Here is a 19980-nt window from a genome sequence, read left to right as displayed (position 1 = left end):
ACAATATGTCCAATATGTTTACATGCAAAACACTTCAAAGGTAATTTAACTCTATACTTATTGATACCTCTGGGTAACCGCTTGGACAACAATGCTTCAAGCTCAATCAGACTATCTTCATCATCAACCTCTTTGCTGGATCTAGACTCATGACTGTAGCTCACTTCTTTGCTTTTCCTTACCAGTGGGTTTGAAACCGAGGCTCTAAATGCAGATTCCGATCTCTAAACACTTCCATCAAAACCATTTAATTCAAATGCAGTTAATTTACCAATGATGGAATCAAGAGTTACCTTTGTTTTATCAATAGACTTGAGTTCCTGAATGGGTGCAATTCGGATAGCATAGATTGGTAGAAGGGTTCTCAACACCTTGCTAACCATTGTGGTATCCTTCACTATACTACCAACACTTTTGATCTCTCCAACTATCTCCTTGATCCTCTGACCATACCGTTGAATGTTTTCTCCTTCAGCCATCTGCATATCATCAAATTTACCTCTCAGACTCTCTTCTTTGGCAATCTTAACATGCTCATCACTGCTATAGATATCCTCCAGTTTCTTCCACACTTCGTAAGTAGTCTCTGATCCATGGACATCAACATACTTTGAATCGGATAGGGAACTGATAATGGCCTCCAATGCTTGATTGTTCTCCCGTTGCTCCTTCTTTTGATCATCTTACAAAATCCCACTAGGCAAGTTATATTTAGTAACAACATGTTCCCAATATTGACTTCCTAAGCTCTTGATATAGATCTTCATCCTATCACTCCAAATTTTGTAGTTTTCCCTATTGAATTTTGGACCCTCTTTCTTCATCATGTTCTCCTAGTTCTTTTCCTCAAGCTATTAGGCTTAAACACAAGAGGAATTGAAATGCTCTGATACCAATTGATAATATGATGATACAGTAAGGATCTGGTCAACTATTGAGAGGGGGGGTGGGGGGGTAGATCACTAGATAGAAAACAAACTAAATTTTCACCAAACTTAATCCCAACTCAGAAAAAACTTGCTAATCTAATTGGTTTAGACACTGTATCCAAAATTGCAACTGCATTGCCAAACTTTACCTGTTAACCAAAACTTCAAAGACACAATGTAACAGATCTGAAACTCAAATACCATTTAACCAAAACATTAAAACACTTTACTAACATCAGTAATAGCTCATTTCAGATCACTTCCAGTCATCTAAACATATCTAAGTGGATTTACCAGTCAATCATATCAACCATATCAAAACACATCCACAAAATCATTCACCACTTGACACAATGATTTTTCACGTGGAAACCCAAATGGGAAAAACCATGGTAGGGATGAATACCCACAAGTATTTTGAACTCTTCTGAAGTTCGCCCTGTTAGAAGCCAAGCCTTGTTAGAAGCTTATACAATAATGTCCTGTTGAGAACAGATCCAATTAGGGACAACCCGGTTAAGAGATTGACTACAATACCTTGTTAAAGGCAATGTCGTGTTAGGAATAACCTTGGTAGAGGATTTCAAATCCAAGCTAATGGATCACCTGGTTAGAGGATTTAGACAACACCAAGCCTGTTAAAGCTTACCCGGTTAAGGGATATTTTAAATGTTGTAATGGTTAGAGAAGAACAGGGTCTTTGCTGATCTGGTAATAGCATTATCTTTCTTAGTCGGATCCTTTTCTGCTCCTATCTACCTTCAAAATATTCTGCAGACACTCATTCTGGTTCGTCAACAATCACACTACCACACTTAACCAAATTGCCAACAACAATTACAAACAACTCATCGACCTTAAATACAAATACAATAGGTCGGTAACACATCACAAAACCTACAAATCTCATAGAGATTACAAACATATCGGTTCAATCATAACCATTGGATTACATGGCAATCAACTACACATTGTTCTAGACAACTTCAACTGCTCTTGGATCACCACACAATGGATCCTGTGGCTCATCACTTGTTTTCCATTTCATGCTATGCATTTGCTCATTCCCAAGATAAACGGTTATCTTCATGTGCCAAAACCACTTTGAAACTCATCACGTGCATCATGCTTACGTGGCATCTCCATCTCCGATCACCATTCGATCATAGATCATCATAACTGATTCACCAAGCTCCATCAGTTAGGGTTCTGCATATCAACTGGTTAGGGTTACCGGTTGACCACTATGCTTGAATAACAATACCAATACCGGTTTCCTTCATTGCTCTACTACCAGTTACATTGTTGCATCACTACCGGTTGCAATACAGCTCCATTACCGGTTACTATAGACATCAATGACAACACTATATTTCATCAATGCAATCTTCATGCAATGCCAACAATATTAAATAAATGATATCTTTTTTATTATTTAAAAATGGTACAATATTTATCAACACTTCCTTATAAGATGAGAGATTTTGAATTTTTTCTCTTGAACAAAACAATTTGAATAGTCTAAAATTTACTTTCTATCTAAAAAACAAAGATTAGAAAATGTGAGCACAACAAAAAACAAGATTAAACACATCAAAGATTAAAGAAATCAAACAAAATAAATTACATAAAAATTATGATGACCATTTCATTGACATCTATAATACAAAACTTAAAATTTTCAAATAAAATATTTTAATTTACTTAAACAAAATATATAGAAAATTACAACAAAATTTTTAATGTTTATTTATTTATAAATATACAAAATAAATAAATAAAATGCACATATTAATAACAATTCATTTACAATATAAAAAAACTTTCTCCAAATAAATCAACTAAAATTTTCAATTTCCCAGAACCCATGGTGAAATTATATTTTAACCGTGTCTGCTAGTATTTTCCAAAATCCATGGATGACCTGCAAGTAAAAATAGAATTAAGACTCTTTGTAAGACCAAAGATAAACAACCACTATATCCAGAAACTTAATGAAATACAACCAGCTATCATCAACTTACATAAAATCTGATTTGTGGTAAACCTCTCCTTGACATTTTTGTTGAGCATTCCCTTGAGAAGATCTTTGGCTTGAGAGGGAATGCCAACATCTTCATCAATATCAAGTTGTGTATTAGCTGTCTTAATCTGTTCTCTTATGTCTTCAGAATCACCAGAATCATAAAGAAAACAACCTGTCAGAAGGCAAAACAAAACAATTCCTGCACTCCAAATATCAACCTCCTTGGAATACCCCTCCCACAACAAAACTTCTGGAGCAACATATTGCAAAGTTCCAACATCATGATACAAAAGCTCTCCTGCATGCAGGCAAGTAAACAAGTTAAACTAAATATAGCAGATTGTGCAGTTCTAATATCTTTGGGTATAACAGGTAAGCTGGAATTATAATTATGTGGTTGTGTTTTGAAAGCTTCTTATTTCAGACATAATATTTAAATTGGGGTTCGAACTCATGATCTGTATTTTTCATGGGCTCAATCATCATGTCTAACTTGAATGATGTCAGATGATATTTATTGTACAGTCACTTATTTGTAACACCTATTATCTATATTTTTGAACTACTTAACCATCCAGTCTAACTAGAATGAATCAGTGGATACCAATTTTCAGTCAAGTTATTTGTGACACCCATTATCTATGCTTTTCAACGGTTCAACCATCCAGTCTAATTCGAATGAGGTCAGATGATACTAATTGTACAGTCAATTATTTGTGACACCCATTATCTATATTTTTCAATGACTCAACCATCCACCATCCAATCTAACTGGAATGGCATCAGATAATACTAATTGTACAGTCAATTATTTGTGATACCCATTATCTATATTTTTCAAGTGCCCAACCATCCAGTCCAATTAGAATGATGTTAGATGATACTAAATGTACAGTCTATTATTTATGACATCAATTATCTATATTTTTCAACAACTCAACCATCTATAATTCCAGCAATGTCAGATGATACTAATTGTACAGTCAATTATTTATGACACCCATTATCTATATTTTTCAAGTGCTCAACCATCCAGTCTAATTAGAATTATGTCAGACTAATTGTACAGTCAATTATTTATGACAGCCATTATCTATATTTTTCAACAACTCAAACCATCTGGAATTCCAGCAATGTCAGATGATATAATTGTATAGTCAATTATTTGTGACAACAGATCAACCATCCAATCTAACTCGAAGGACATCAGATAATACTATTTGTACAGTCAATTATTTGCAACAGTGGTAAAATCCATTTGAATTCAATTCATAACTCCAGTAATTTTTTTTAGAAATAATCCAGAAATTATACTCTTAATAATGACTATTACCTAGAATAAGAACTTATCAGACACAAGCAAACTGATGGGTCTGTTTCTTTCTCTTTTCTGCTTACCTTGGCTAAAAGGAGCAGCTAGTCCAAAGTCTCCCAGTTTTATGTCACTGAAATTGGTCTGAGAATTCAAAAGTATATTGTCAAGCTTTACATCTCTGTGTACAACTCCCATTCCATGGCAGTGCTGAAGAGCTTCCATTAAAGATTTGATAATGCATGCAGCATTTTGGTGAGATAATGGAGCATTTGCATGGTTTATGAGATAAGAACACAGGTCTCCTCCCTCACAAAGATCTGTCATCATGTAAAATTTTCCTTTGTGGCGATGCACATTTCTTAAGCCAAGAACATTTGGATGCCCAGATAAATCTCTCCATATCTCAATTTCTTCCTGCTTTACTGATTTGCTTGGAATAATTTTACAGGCCAATTTCTGTCGACTTTGCAAATGAATTATTTCGACCACTATTCCGTCTCCTCCAGAACCGATCTTCCTGCCTAGCTGGTATTCACCAAGAATCGACATCTTTACTGTAATAATTAATTATGCAGCGTTTTATCTTTTCCCGTCATGTGATATTGAATCAATGATTCTGGGTTTTTATATAAAAGAATAAAATAGGTGTCTCCTAATGATGTCTCTAGCATGTTTTGCATAGAAACACTGATTTTTTTAAAGATAGATATAATAGTTATTAATTTGACAATAAAATTGGTTTTACTATTACTATTACTAAAATTGACACTCATCATATTGTATATTATATGACATTTGTTATAATTACAATTAGTTTTACTATTACTTAAATAAAAATAATTTAAATAACTTTAAATAACTTAAATTAAAATAAATGCATCAATAAACCAAAAAAAATCTTTTATTGATTTTCTCCTCTCAACTATCACTCACTCTCAGTTTAACTATTAATCAATTCTATCTATCTCCACAATACTAATAGTTTAATTATTCTTTTATTTCTATAATTATTATATTCTGTATGCCTTTTAAATCTTTACATATTTGGGGTAATGAAATTGGCATTTCATATTTATTTTTTTTGGGTTTGTATTTATTTTGAAAGAGTTTCCACACACATATATTAAGATGTATTATTAATTATAATATAATTATTTTTTAAGTGGAATAATAAACAAATATGATATCTTTGTACTTTACACATTTATTTAAAGATAGGTATACTAGTTTAATTATTCTTTTATCTCTATAATTATTATATTCTTGTAGTTGTATGCCTTTTAAATCTTTACATATTTGGGGTAATGAAATTGGCATTTCATGTTAATTTTTTTTGGTTTTGTATTTATTTTAAAAGAGTTTCCACACACATATTAAGATGTATTATTAATTATAATATGATAATATAATTATTTTGGAAGTGGAATAATAAACAAATATGATATCTTTGTACTTTACCTATATTTCTCTAAAGATAGGTATACTAGTTTAATTATTCTTTTATTTCTATAATTATTATATTCATACTAGTTTAAATATTCTTTTATTTCTATAATTATTATAATTATTATATTTTTATAATTATTATAATTATATGCCTTTTAAATCTTTACATATTTTGGGTAATGAAATTGGCATTTCATGTTAATTTTTTTTGGTTTTGTATTTATTTTGAAAGAGTATCCACACACATATTAAGATGTAAAATATATTTTAATATTCAAAATGATTCTTTAAATAGATAACGACTATTAAAAACTAGTTTAACAAATAGAATCAATTATTAAATTGAATAAAAGAATTTGTTAATATAACTACTCTTTTATTTCTTCTTTAAAATATGTGTGAGTGAGAGAGATCTTAAGACATATTGTGTTTGAGCTATAGATTTGAGCAAATACCTATTGTATTATGTTATGATGATTAGTAATTATTTGTTTTGCATAATTCAAATCTAAAAACCTTATTATATATATGTTTACTATCTCAATTAATTATGCAACTTTTTATTCTTTTCGTCCTTTGATATTCAATCAATGATTTTGAGTTTTTATATAAAATTTTAGGACAATGATATTTAATGGAAAATTAATTATCAAAGATTAGTTTGACAAATAAAATTAATTGTTAATTGTTAATATTTAAGAGCGAACATATAAAAATAATAAAAAATAAAATAAAAATCATACACTTACTTTTATGCAATATACTAACTATAAACAAATTCTTGGAAAAAAAACATTCCAAAAATAGAATGTCAACATCAATTAACAATAGAATTTCTTCTTCGAAAAATTCTTGGCTTTCGAGTAGACTTCTAATGATTAAGATGGTGCTAGCAACTATTCCTAATTACATCATGTTTTTTTTGCAAATTCTAAAAGGTATTTTGGGAGGTCTAGAATCTAATCTTAGAAGCTTCCTATGGAAAGGCAACAAAGATGAGAAGAAGAAAATTCCTTTTTTGTCATGGGATAAGATCTATATTACATCTAAATTTTTAGGTGTTGCAGTTATTCATAATTTAAAAGACAAAAATTTAGCTCTAAGTGCTAAGCTAGTATGGAAGGTCTTTTCTAGTCATACTTCAAAATGGGCTTCCATCATATCCTCCAAATACTTAGATTCAAATGTAGTACAAAGAATCTTTATAATTTTCAATCCTCCTATTGGTTCTCAGATGTGTAATTCCATGATGAAATGCAAGAATATTCCATGGTAAAAAGGCCTTATTCTAGGAGGATTCCTAGAATGGTTGCTCTCCTCTTAATTGAGTGAATAGATTTCTAGTGGTAAAAGCAGTGTTGAAGGAAAATTGGGGAGACAAAGTATGTGACTACATGCACATTTTAGACCAAGATGGCATCAAGCAAGCTCATTTGAAGGATTTCTCTAAGCTGACCATTCCATGAGAACAATTTAATCTACGAGAGGAGAAGCTCAAATTGAGATCAATCCATTACAAAAATATGTAAGACTATCTAATCTGGACTCCCTCACCAATAGGAAATTATTTATTCAAGCAAGGGTATGAAATTATTAAGAATCATCAGCCTCTCACAAATAGAAGGTGTTTCTCCTTTTGGTAGTTAGATGCATTTCTTCCAAAAGTAGGAGCTTTTACTTGAACGACCCTCAAAGGTGGGATTTTAACAAGTGATAGATTGATTGTTATTGGTCTTGTAGATGTTGGCATAAACTTGATTTTGGCAGATATTTTTCAAATTGTAACCACCCAGTTACAAGGTTGAGACTACAACTCTACTAAAATCTTGACAACCTTTGTCATTGATGCCAAAGGGGGAGTAGTAGTATGAGAAAATAACCGGCAGAAGACTTATCTACTCAGGGGGAGCTCTTATATTTTTGGTAACATATTTTTGGAAACATTTTTGGATTACAAGTTTTGGATACACTTTTGAATTTTCTCATGAGTGTTGTCATCAATGCCAAAGGGGGAGATTGTTGGCATATGCCCACTCCAATGAGACATTGTAGGTGATTGAAGGTTTTGTCATTGATGGCAACCTTACAATCCTATGGCACCGGCAAGGCATTACACTAGCACTAGCAAGATCAGACTCTACATCGACACTCATACCACCGGCACTAGCAGAGAAAGGAAGCTTACCGGCACAGAGGCCGACATGATCTTTTTTGTTATAGTATATTTTGTTTATTATTGTAAAATCTTTGTAAGCCGACTTGGCAAGTTGTAAAATGACTCTTATAAAGAGAGATCATTGTAGAACATTTTGTAATGAAGAAAGAAGATTGTATTTAGGTGAAATAAGGCATACCTATTAAGCGAATTATAGGTTAAGGGTTTATGTAAGAAGCAGAGCAGAAACCGGTACTAGATCTGGCATTAAAGATGCTATTTTGAAGCAGTACAAGATATTGGATTTGTATAGTCCATTTTTGTAAGTCAGTGAGACTTCCCATTTTGTATTTGAGCAGTGAGCTCTAGGCAGTTGGCCTTCCTGCATGTGCAGGCCCCTCTTGTAGCAGTAATATTCTCTTATTGGCCAGTAAGTGAATATTGTGGGTCACAAATCTCACCAAGGTTTTTCCCACATCGGGTTTCCTCGTTAAATCCTTGTGTTATGGTGTGTTTTTCATGTGGTTGTTTTTATCTCTGTTTATTGCATTACTTTCTGCTTACCAGTACACTGTTATAATATGTTCTGCATGTTTTAAGTTAAGAAATTCAATTCACCGGTTAGATACTGATTCACCCCCCCCCCCTCTCTCATTATTTGTGGGAATCCTAACAATTTGTATCAAAGCTTGGTCCTCTATTTTTAGAAGCCTAACGGCTTGAGGAAGATCTTGACACCGGTAGAGATGGAAAATTTGATGAAGCAACTTGAAGGAGCTCTCTCAGACTATGATGCAGAAAAATTGAAAAATATCAAACTAGAAGATGATCTAAAGGCTACTCAGGATATTATTCAAGCACTTCAAGAGAATCTTACTATTTCAAGAAACAAGAGAAGAGAATTATGTGAAAAGATGCAAAATGAGAATGATGAAAAAGAAACTCTTAATGATATGATAAACAAGTTGAAACAAGAGAACATGACAACAAAGAATGAGATGCAGGATATGACTATGAGATTTTGTATAGAAATTGAGGATAGAAAGAAAAATGAAGAAGATTTGACCAGAAGACTAAGTGATGTTGCAAATGAAAACACAAGACTCAGTTATGAAAATGATTTGTTGAAGACAGATCTGATGCACACTCAGAATAACTCAAATGAACTGATGAGGCAGAAAGAAGTCTTAGAAAGAGAACTAGATACTGCAAATCAACATAAAGAGAAATTCAAGAAAAGCTCAGAGGAACTTGGTAACTTGCTGAAGAATCAAAAACCTAAAGGTGACACTTTTGGAATTGGCTTTGAAGTTGGTGAAAGCTCTGGTACTGCAAATACACAGGATCATAGCAAACCAGTAAGGCAACCTAATGCTTATAAATTCAATGGAAAATTCTTTAACTATAATAAGTATGGTCATAGAGAAAATGAATGTAGATCTAGAAATTATTAGAGCACCAATGCACCCACCGGTCAATGTTCAAAATGCAACAAAATTGGTCACAACTCTGAAAATTGCAGAATGAATGTGAGATGTTATGTTTGTGGAAGATTTGGACACCTATCTAATCAATGCAGAACACAAACTGGCATAGGTTATGAGAAAGCTATTTAGAATAATAATGTGACTTGTTAGGCATGTAACAAGATTGGGCATATTGCAAAATTCTATAGAAGTAAAGGATCACCGGCAGACAACAAAAGTTCTAGTTTGAAAGGAAAAGAAAAAGTTGGAGAGGTTAAGCAAGAATTTTCAAAACAATGGATTAGAAAGTCAGACCTAAATATTGTTGGGAATATTCCTCCATTGGTAGAACCAATCAACACTCCACCGGCAGGACAGAGTAGTGCTTCACCGATAGGACATAGTAATACTCCACCGGCAGGAAGCTCTTCATCAAATTGAAGAAAATTTTCTTGAGGGTTTGGAAATCAATGAGACATATGCTATAATTCCCTTGGTTAATGGTGAGAAGTTGGAAATTACTTCTATATCGGCAGACAATGTTAAGTGACTACTTAATCGACATACATTAAATGTGGTAGTTGGCAGTTTGACATTATAAATTTGTGGTTTTGACCCCATTTCACTTCGCTGAGCATTCAAACATTCGAAGAGAATGAAATCTCTAGAGCTAAGGCATTTCGAGCAAAGAGGCAAAGCACTTCAGCAATCAATCCATCCAAAGACATAAAAAGGTATTTATCATCATGGCATCCTCCTCTGCACCTGAATTTATAGCAAACCCTACAATAGTCAAGGTTATAAAATGCCCTAGGACCGTATTTCAATTAGTTCCCAAGGTAGCTAAGAAAGATGACAATGTAGGTGCTTTTTCCCAAATTCCAAAAGGAGTTGTTTTTGCAGAAGATCCCACAATATACATTCATTGTAACATAGAGGAATTAGGAGATGAAGAAATTAAAAACATGTATAAGATTGTTATATGTGATGACTCCGGAAATATAAAACCTGAACATAAAGTTGTTGAAACCCTAGGATTCACTAAAATCCTCTGCATTCCTGAATTTCCCAAGGAAGTGATTAGGATAGTTTTAAGAAGGGTACATGGTTCATTCTTTTGGCTTGATTCAGTTCACAAAATTACAAAAGAAGTTGTGAAAGCTGTAACAGGGTTACCTTCCACCAGTAGCAGACCAGACAAGACTAAGAAGGTCTCCAATGACCTAGTAATGAACTTAACTGGTGCAACATCAAACAGAAGGTCTCTAAGGGTTAATGATGTGACCGATATAAATGTTAGATTTGTTAGCATGATTTTAGGGTACAAAGCAACTCATGCAAATAGACTTAACTCAATTTCCAGTTTATGCATTAAGAGTGCTTATGACATGGTTAAAGACAATGCAAAAATTGATGTATGTGAATGGTTAAAAGATGAGTTGATTGATAACTTAGGCAAAATCAAAAAGGATAAGAAAGGAACATTCAGATTTGGTAATTTACTTGTATGCTTAATGTTACACATAACCAAACAGGTTCCCGGTATAGGCAATAAGAACCTTGGATTTGATATACCGGTAGGAAAATAGTTAATAGACCTATTCAACAATATGGGTGAAAACAAAGAAAAGAATATTCATGACTATTTTCAAGCACTAAAGGTTAGGATGAAGAAAAGAATCAGACTATCACAGAAGATTGTCAACAAATACAAGGATGAAATATGTTTTGTAATAAAAAAGGATGAGATCTGGATGGAAGCAGTCATCCCAAGAACAATTTGGGTAACAGAGATGGGTTATGAGACCGACGATCATATTATTGAAACTTATGCTAAAGCACTTCTGGAAGCACCAAATGAACCTAGGAAGAAGTATTTGGTAGTGCTAAGACCATAGAAAGTCAAATTCAATCTAAGAAGAGAGTGAAAAAGGTTGAAGCAGTTGTAAGAAGAGGTTCTAGATAGGCTAAGGCTATTAAAGAAGATATACTTAAAAAAACCGGTATCACTGAGGATGAGTTAGGAACTCTACAGCCTGAAACTCACCTTTCACCGGTAGATACTTCTTTAGAGAATGACATGTCTGCAACTTTCAAAAGAGTTGTAAGGAAAAGGGATCCTTCACTGGCATCCACACCCTCATCTAGAAGGACTAGACAAAAACAACAGGCAGTGAGGTCTCCGGTTAGAAAGACAACACCAAAGAAAATGTTGACACCAAAGAAGAAGAAGACTAAGCAAAACATGGCCCCTCTTGACAAATTGCTAAATGAAATCATAGAGGAAGGGAAACTCAAGAACATAGGAAAGGTCTATGATACACTATCAGTAGATGAAAAAGAACAAGTTGAAAACAGTGCCACTGACAACAAGAGAAGATCAAAAACCATTGCTTAAGGAAATGGAAACACAGACTAACCTACCAGAGGTCACTACAAGCTTGGTTACTTCCTCCATCGGCAGAATTCAGAATGTTGGCTCCTCCGCAACAGGTTACAAATCAACAAATGTAGCTGAAGTACTTTTGGACTCCATCAAAAGGATAACAGATTGTAGTTCAAAGGCTTATAAAGCTATAGATGACACAATCCCAATTTTGAAGATAATAGCTCCTAACTGTAACATTGACAATAAGGATTCTTTAAGACAACTTGACACTTTGTGTAAATACATCACTGAGAACACAGCGACTGTTGAGCAAATAAAGGAAGAGGCATTGAAGGATAAGTTAGAAATTGAAAAGAAAAAATTCTTTGAAGATCGGATAAAGAAGTGTACTAGGGAATTTGACACACTTCTACCAGAACTATGTAACTTATTGAAGGAATTTAAAACTCTGTACAAAGATACTTGCAAGACAAAATTTTTGATAGTAGACATAGATAAGAAAATGAGCAAGATGCGGGAAGAAATAAATAAACTTGCAGACAATTTTGTTAACTCACCTGATACATTATCAGTTTTTGAACAAAGGATAACAAGTTTTGAGGAAGAGTTACTTAAGTTAGAAAGAGAAAAGGAGACAATAGTAAATAAGGCAAAGAATTTGAGACTAAGACTGAGTCCAAGATTGGACTATCTAGCATCATTATGGAAGGAAATATCCAAGACACTAGAACAAGGACAAAAAACACCGGCATAGCATATGCAGCAACTCACCAGTACAATTCAAAGAACAGAGACAACAATAAAGGACAACAAGAAGTTTATGGAAAGTATAAACTTGATTTTGGCAGATATTTTTCAAATTGTAACCACCCAGTTACAAGGTTGAGACTACAACTCTACTAACATCTTGACAACCTTTGTCATTGATGCCAAAGGGGGAGTAGTAGTATGAGAAAATAACCGGCAGAAGACTTATCTACTCAGGGGGAGCTCTTATATTTTTGGTAACATATTTTTGGAAACATTTTTGGATTACAAGTTTTGGATACACTTTTGAATTTTCTCATGAGTGTTGTCATCAATGCCAAAGGGGGAGATTGTTGGCATATGCCCACTCCAATGAGACATTGTAGGTGATTGAAGGTTTTGTCATTGATGGCAACCTTACAATCCTATGGCACAGGCAAGGCATTACACCGGCACTAGCAAGATCAGACTCTACACTGACACTCAAACCACTGGCACCGGCAGAGAAAGGAAGCTTACCGGCATAGAGGCCGATAGGATCTTTTTTGTTATAGTATATTTTGTTTATTATTGTAAAATCTTTGTAGGCCGACTTGGCAAGTTGTAAAATGACTCTTATATAAGAGAGATCATTGTAGAACATTTTGTAATAAAGAAAGAAGATTGTATTTAGGCAAAATAAGGTAGACCTATTAAGCGAATTATAGGTTAAGGGTTTATGTAATAAGAAGAGCAGAAACCGGTATTGGATCTGGAATTAAAGATGCTATTTTGAAGTAGTACAAGATACTGGATTTGTATAATCCATTTTTGTAAGTTAGTGAGACTTCCCATTTTGTATTTGAGCAATGAGCTCTAGGCAGTTGGCCTTCCTGCATGTGCAGGCCCCTCTTGTAGCAGTAATATTCTCTTATTGGCCAGTAAGTGAATATTGTGGGTGACAAATCCCACCGAGGTTTTTCCCACACCGGGTTTCCTCGTTAAATCCTTTTGTTATCGTGTGTTTTTCAGGTGGTTGTTTTTATCTATGTTTATTGCATTACTTTTAGCTTACCGGTACACTGTTATAATATGTTCTGCATGTTTTAAGTTAAGAAATTCAATTCATCGGTTAGATACTGATTCACCCCCCCCTCTCAGTATCTGTGGGAAACCTAATAGTAGAACCTTTTAATTATGTTATTTGTGGAAATGAAATTGAGATGATAGATCATATTCTTCTTAATTTTCCTTTTGCTTATTCTTGTTGGACATGGTTACAAAATAAACTCAATTAATGGAGGTTTTTGAATCTTGGTTATTGCTTCATAGAAACTCTTTCTTTGCAGCACTATGGAGGCTAGCACCAACCATTTTGATTTGGAATATTTGGTGGGAAAGAAATAAATGGATTTTTAGAAAGAAAGTTGACCCATTATTAACAATTATAAAGAATATAGAAATGTCAATTTTAAAAGTAGTGAAAGCTTACACATTTAAACATAAATAGATTGACTCATGCTATACATCTTGGGACTCATAAGTGATGTCTAAATGGAACCGAATTGCATTACCTTTCAGAGGAAGCTTAATAAACAAATCCACAAAGAAGGTCAATGAAAAAAAAATTAGATGGAAGCCTCCCAATCAAAACTACATTAAGCTGAATTTTGATGAAGCATCAAAAGATAACCCAGGTATTTTAGATAATTCTTGTGTCCTTTGAAATAATAAATAAATGGTAATAGTAGCTTTGGCCTCCCATATTCCCATTGGATCAAATAACATTAAAGAAGAAAAAAAATTGCTTGCAGGTATTAGACTAATAGTTCAAATGAAAGTAACAAATGGGGCACAGTCCAGAGAAATAAAAAAGACAAAGATATGAGAAAACACAAAACACAAAAAATCCAACAGAAGAGCAACACAGAAGCAGCTGAGAGCCAACCCTAATCCAACATTTTCATGGTCTATTCCATCTCTTTCTCAATCTTGGTCATAATATTTGTAATCTTCTTGAGCTTTTGAAAATCAGGAGGAGGTCCAACTGCCTTTCTCTTCAACGTACCTCTAGTTCTTTTGCTAGGTCCCGAAGAAGTATCATGTTCAACAGTAGCTTCCACATCCACCGCATTCTTCAACTGAAATTTCTCTTCAAAGCTACTAATCATATTTTTAAAGCTCTCCACAGCGGAACCAAGCACCCCACGACTAGTCTTAACAACATTCTTGATGGATTCCTTTATTTTAGCATTTTCATTTTCCAAAGCTTCCATCTTGGCTTCATAGCCTCTTTTGAAATTGTCAAAGGTTTTTAGTTGTTGTGTTCTTTGTTTGCTTAACTGTTGGTTAAGACTTCATGGAGTTTTTTTTATGTAAAGAGTTTTGGGTCCCTTCAAAACCTATTTTTGCCCTAATAAAAAATAGTTCAAATGAAAGTAGTGAATTTTGAAATTGAAGGTGATTCAATGAATATAATTTTAGTGCTAAAGAAAGTGGATGCAGCAAATTGGAAGATTAAATATATTCTACAGGATGTTAGGGTTTTGGCAGATCTTGAGCAAATACAAACTAATAGTTATATGCAGATTCGAATACACAAAGATGAAGAAAAATACACAACACAAATAACACAGAGATTTAACATAGTTCACCCAAGATGGGCTACATCTACAAAACACGAGTGTCCAATCTTTTCTTAGTATCCAGTAATATAATACAACGCCATTAAAAAGCCTTTTTTATTCTAGTTGCTTATAACATGCAATATTTAGGGCAACCTACAAAGTCAGCTTTTTTAGGGTTTTTTTTTAAATGTCAGCTTTTTTTTCAACAAAAAAATGGCAATTTTTTTTCCCTCGAGGGTTGTGCCCCTGAACCCCTACTTTCTTGGGAGCTGCATCCCCGAACGCCTACTTGGGGCCTGGCCCAGCCTCAAACCTTGACAAGAATACATAACGAGTGCATAGTACTTGCATGATCAATTGCCACATACCAATAATCTCCTACTTGGAGATTGATCAAGATCCACACCAAACAATCTCCACCTCAGAGACTGATCCTAGATGACAATGTTGCACTTGTATCTCCCACTAGATAAAACATAGACTTGATTGTTCCTTAATTATATTATTTTCAGTCAAGAAGGCCAAGATAAACTGATGAGGAAATCAACTTATCCTGTGGGACTTCCTTCGTGAACATATCTATAGGATTGTCACTTGTATGAATCTTTTCAAGCCGCAACTGGTCATCCTCCAAAACAGACCGTATGAAGTGGTACCTGAGATGAATGTGTTTTGTCCTTGAATGAAGAGTAGAATTCTTTGCAAGATGAATGACACTCTGGCTATCAATGTACAATGGGATATCCTCTTGCATCTTGCCCAATTCCTCTAGAAAACATTGTAACCAAATCATTTCCTTGCTAGCTTCAGTAGCAACCACATACTCAGCTTTAGTGGTTGAAAGTGCAACAACCTTTTACAGTTTAGAAATCCAACTAACTGTAGTTCCCCCTATAGTAAAGACATACCCTATAGTACTCCTCCTTGTATCAATAGCACTTGCCAAATCAAAGTCAACATATCCTCATAGAGAAGAGTTTGATCCTCTAAAATATAATGCCTTGGTAGTAGTACCTCTCAAATACTTGAGAATCCATTTGACAACATTCCAATGTTTCCATGCCTGGATTGGTCATGTACCTGCACACAACTCCCACTGCATGTGCAATATGTAGTTATGTGCATACCATCGCATACATCAGACTGCCAATAGCTGATGAATACAAAATGTTAGCCATTTTATTTACTCTTCCCATGTCTTTGGACACATCTCCTTAGTCAATTTGAAATGAATAGCCAAATGTGTACCAACTATTTTTGCATTTTGCATGTTAAATCTTTTCAACACCTTCTTTATATACTCACTTTGGAACAAAGTTAATGTTCCATTTTTCCTATCCCATGAAATCCTAATTAAGGATTTTCTTAGTTGCACCCAAATCCTTCATAGAAATGACTTTTCTAATTTCTATTTAAGTTCATGAATATTTTGCATGGTAGACCCTGCAACAAGCATGCCATCAACATAAAGTAACAGGATAATATAACTACCATTATCCAATCTCTTAAAATAAACATAATAATCAGAATGACATCCGTGGTAACCTTGTTCAACCATGAAACTATCAAATTTCAAATACCATTGCCAGGGTGCTTTCTTTAGGCCATACAAACTCTTCTTCAACCTGCACACTAACTCCTCCTTACCTTTGACCTCATATCCCTATGGTTGTTGCATGTAGATTTCCCCCTCCAAATACCCATGGAGAAAAGGGCTTTGACATCTATTTGTTCAAGATGCAAGTCTTCTGCAACCACAAGACTTAGAATAGTTCTAATTGAAGTCATTTTCTCAACTGGAGAAAATATTTCATCAAAATCTATATCCTTTTTCCATGAAAAACCTTTTGCCATTAGTCTGGCCTTATATCTTTTCTATCCTCCATCATCCTCCTTTAGCATATAAACCCATTTATTTGAAGAGGCTCTTTTTCTTGCAGGTAATGGGACTATCCCATGCTTAATTCTGCATCAAAGAATCCATTTCCTCTTTCATGCCTAGCTCCCACTCTTGTTTTGCATCCACCTACATTGCTTCTTCATATCCTTTTCATTCACCAGAATCAGTTAATAAAATAGAATACAAAGAAGGAGAAAATATTTTAGGAGGCCTACTTAACCTCATAGAACATCTAACACTTGCAAGAGTTTGTGGGATATTTTGTTGTTGCTAAGAATCAGGTACCAATGACATTTTATTTGAGGAATCTCATCCAACACCACATATTCCTTTTTGACCAGTTCATGCTTATTTTCCTGCATCTATTTCTTATACATGACCTTCTCATTGAATATAACATCTCTACTTCTAATTATTTTCTAATTTTTAAAATCCCATAATTGATAACCAAAGTCATCTATTTCATATCCAATGAAGGTACATTTTTGAGATTTAGCATCAAGCTTGGTTCTGTTCTCTTTATTAACATGGACAAAAGCTTCAAAACCAAAGGTTTTTAGAAAATAATAATTTGCCCTTTTATTGATCGACGACTCCTCTAGAATTCCACCATCCAAAGGGTTTGAAGGTCCTCTATTTATCAAATAAAAAATAGTATGTACAACAACCGCTCAATAATATAGGGGTAGTCCAACATGAAATCTCATGCTCCATGATGGTCCTATTCATTCTCTTAGACACACCATTTTCTTGTGGAGTTCCAGAACCATCTTCTGCCTTTTGATTCCATTGAAAGAATAGTAATCTTCAAACGATTTGCTGCAATACTCGCCTCCATTATTAGATTTGAGACACTTCAACTTTTTTCCTATCTCATTCTCAACCAAAGCTTTCCATTTATTAAAAGTTTCAAAAACATCTGATTTCTATTTTTAGGAAATACACCCATGTTTTTTTGGTTGCATCATCTATAAAAATAACATAATAACACGAGCCACCAAGAGATGATACCTGAGCCAGTCCCCATACATTTGAATGCACAAGCTCTAACTTCTCACTCTTCTTCTCTTTTCCAACATTGAGAAATATGACTCTTGTTTGTTTTACCATAAACACAATTTTCACAAAACTCTAAATCAATCTGCTTCAATCCTGGCAACAAATTTTTAGAGTGAAGGATTTTCATCCCTTTCTCACTCATGTGCCCAAGTCTATGGTGCCACAATTTTGAATCTATCCTTGCAACATTTATTGTAGTTGTCCTTGTAGTAACTTTTTCTATAGAAGCTAAGGTAGAATAAGTATTACCAATACATAAATACATTGTTCTTACCTTTTCACCTTTAGCTACTACTAATGCACCTTTAGTGAGCTTCCAGACATTGTCTGTAAAGGTAACTATGCAACCTTCACTACTTAGTTGTCCTCCAGAAATTAAATTTCTTCTTAAATTTGGGATATCCCTTACCTCCTGCAGCAACCAATCATTTCCATTATACAACTTGATTTTTATCTTGTCTTTTCCAACAATCTAACAAGGTTCATCATCACCCAAGTATACCTGTCCAAAATCACTTTGAACATAATCTAGAAAATATTTTCTATGGGGTGTGGCATGAAATGAAGCCCCTGAATCTATTACCCAAGAATCATTAACATTATCTAAACACAAAATTAAGGCATCTTGTAAAGTATTACTTGCAACGTTGGCTTCCTTACCATTCTCTTCATTTCTATCTCCTTGTTTTTTTTTATAAGACCAACAATCTTTCTTTAAATGTCTTGGATTTTCACAGTACCAACAATTCTTTCTTCCTCTAGATTGAGAGCATTCTTTCTTTGACATCAAATTTCAAATTGTTTGTACTAGAGATAAAGTTACTTACAACCATAACCAAGCTATTCCAACTTTCTTGCCAAGAACATAAAATTCAAGAGAGCCCTAACCTCTTCATCAAAGTAATCTTTTACAGAAGTCAATTGGTTGGTAATTATATTAAATTTATTTAAATGATCTGCTGCAGATCCCCCTTCACTCATTTTGATATTAAATAAATGCTTCACAAGAAATACCTTATTCAAAGATAAGGGTTTCTCATATAATTTCGCTAGTGTTGCCATCAAGGTTTCAGTCATTGTTGCTTTCAATATATTGAATTCTATAGATGGGGCAAGGCACAACCAAATGGTCCCCAGTGCCTTTCTGTCTAGAATATCCCAATCTTCATCTGACATCATGGTGAGTTTCTTTGTTTTTCCTTCTAATGGCCACCACAGATCCTTTTGATACAGGTAATCTTCCATCTACATTTTAACCTAACTGATAATTCTGGCCGTTGAACTTCTCAACCTTGAATTTGGTTTTCTTCCATTGGTACCACTCAAATTTGAAAGTCCCTACCAATTTACATAAACACACAACTTTGATACCAATTGTTAGGGTTTTGTCAGATCTTGAGCAAATATAAAATAACAATTATATGCAGATTTGAATACACAAAGATGAAGAAAAATACACAACACAAATAACACAAAGATTTAACGCGGTTCACCCAAGATGGCCTACATCCACAAAACACAATCATCCAATCTTTTCTTATTATCTAGTATTACAGTATAACACCATTACAAAGCCTTTTTCATTCCACCCACATATAACATGCAATTTGTAGGGAAACCTACAAAGTCAGCTTTTTTAGGGTTTTTTCAAATTTTGGTCTTTTTTTTAAAATAAAAAATGGCAATTTTTTCCTCGAGGGCTGCGTCCTCGAACCCTTGCTTTCTCAGGGGTTGCACCCCCAAACCCCTACTCTTGAGGGCTTCTACCCCCGAACCCTTTCTCAAGGCTCATCCTGACCTCAAACCCTGACAAGAATACATAACGAGTGTACAATACTTGTATGATCAATCCCCACATACCAACACATGAAGCCTTGAAAATTTTATATGAAGGATGTAATTATCCTTTGATCAATTTCATATCTTTCACTGTTATAGAGAA

The 19980-nt window shown here is 34.0% G+C and overlaps 1 protein-coding gene across 1 annotated transcript; it reads right to left on the bottom strand.

Moving 5' to 3' along the window:
• Positions 1-2722: 2722 nt before the first annotated feature.
• Positions 2723-4852, bottom strand: LOC131073475 (calcium-dependent protein kinase 12). Its single transcript, XM_058009911.2, has 3 exons — positions 4354-4852; positions 2954-3253; positions 2723-2853 (listed from the first exon to the last, which is right to left on the bottom strand). The coding sequence occupies exons 1-3, from the start codon at positions 4817-4819 to the stop codon at positions 2813-2815; spliced, it is 807 nt and encodes a 268-aa protein (XP_057865894.2). The 5' UTR covers positions 4820-4852; the 3' UTR covers positions 2723-2812.
• Between the last annotated feature and the right edge of the window lie 15128 nt (positions 4853-19980).

This window comes from Cryptomeria japonica, chromosome 1 (assembly GCF_030272615.1).
Source record: "Cryptomeria japonica chromosome 1, Sugi_1.0, whole genome shotgun sequence".
Lineage (NCBI taxonomy): Eukaryota > Viridiplantae > Streptophyta > Pinopsida > Cupressales > Cupressaceae > Cryptomeria > Cryptomeria japonica.
This window is presented reverse-complemented; position numbering and strand designations above follow the sequence as displayed.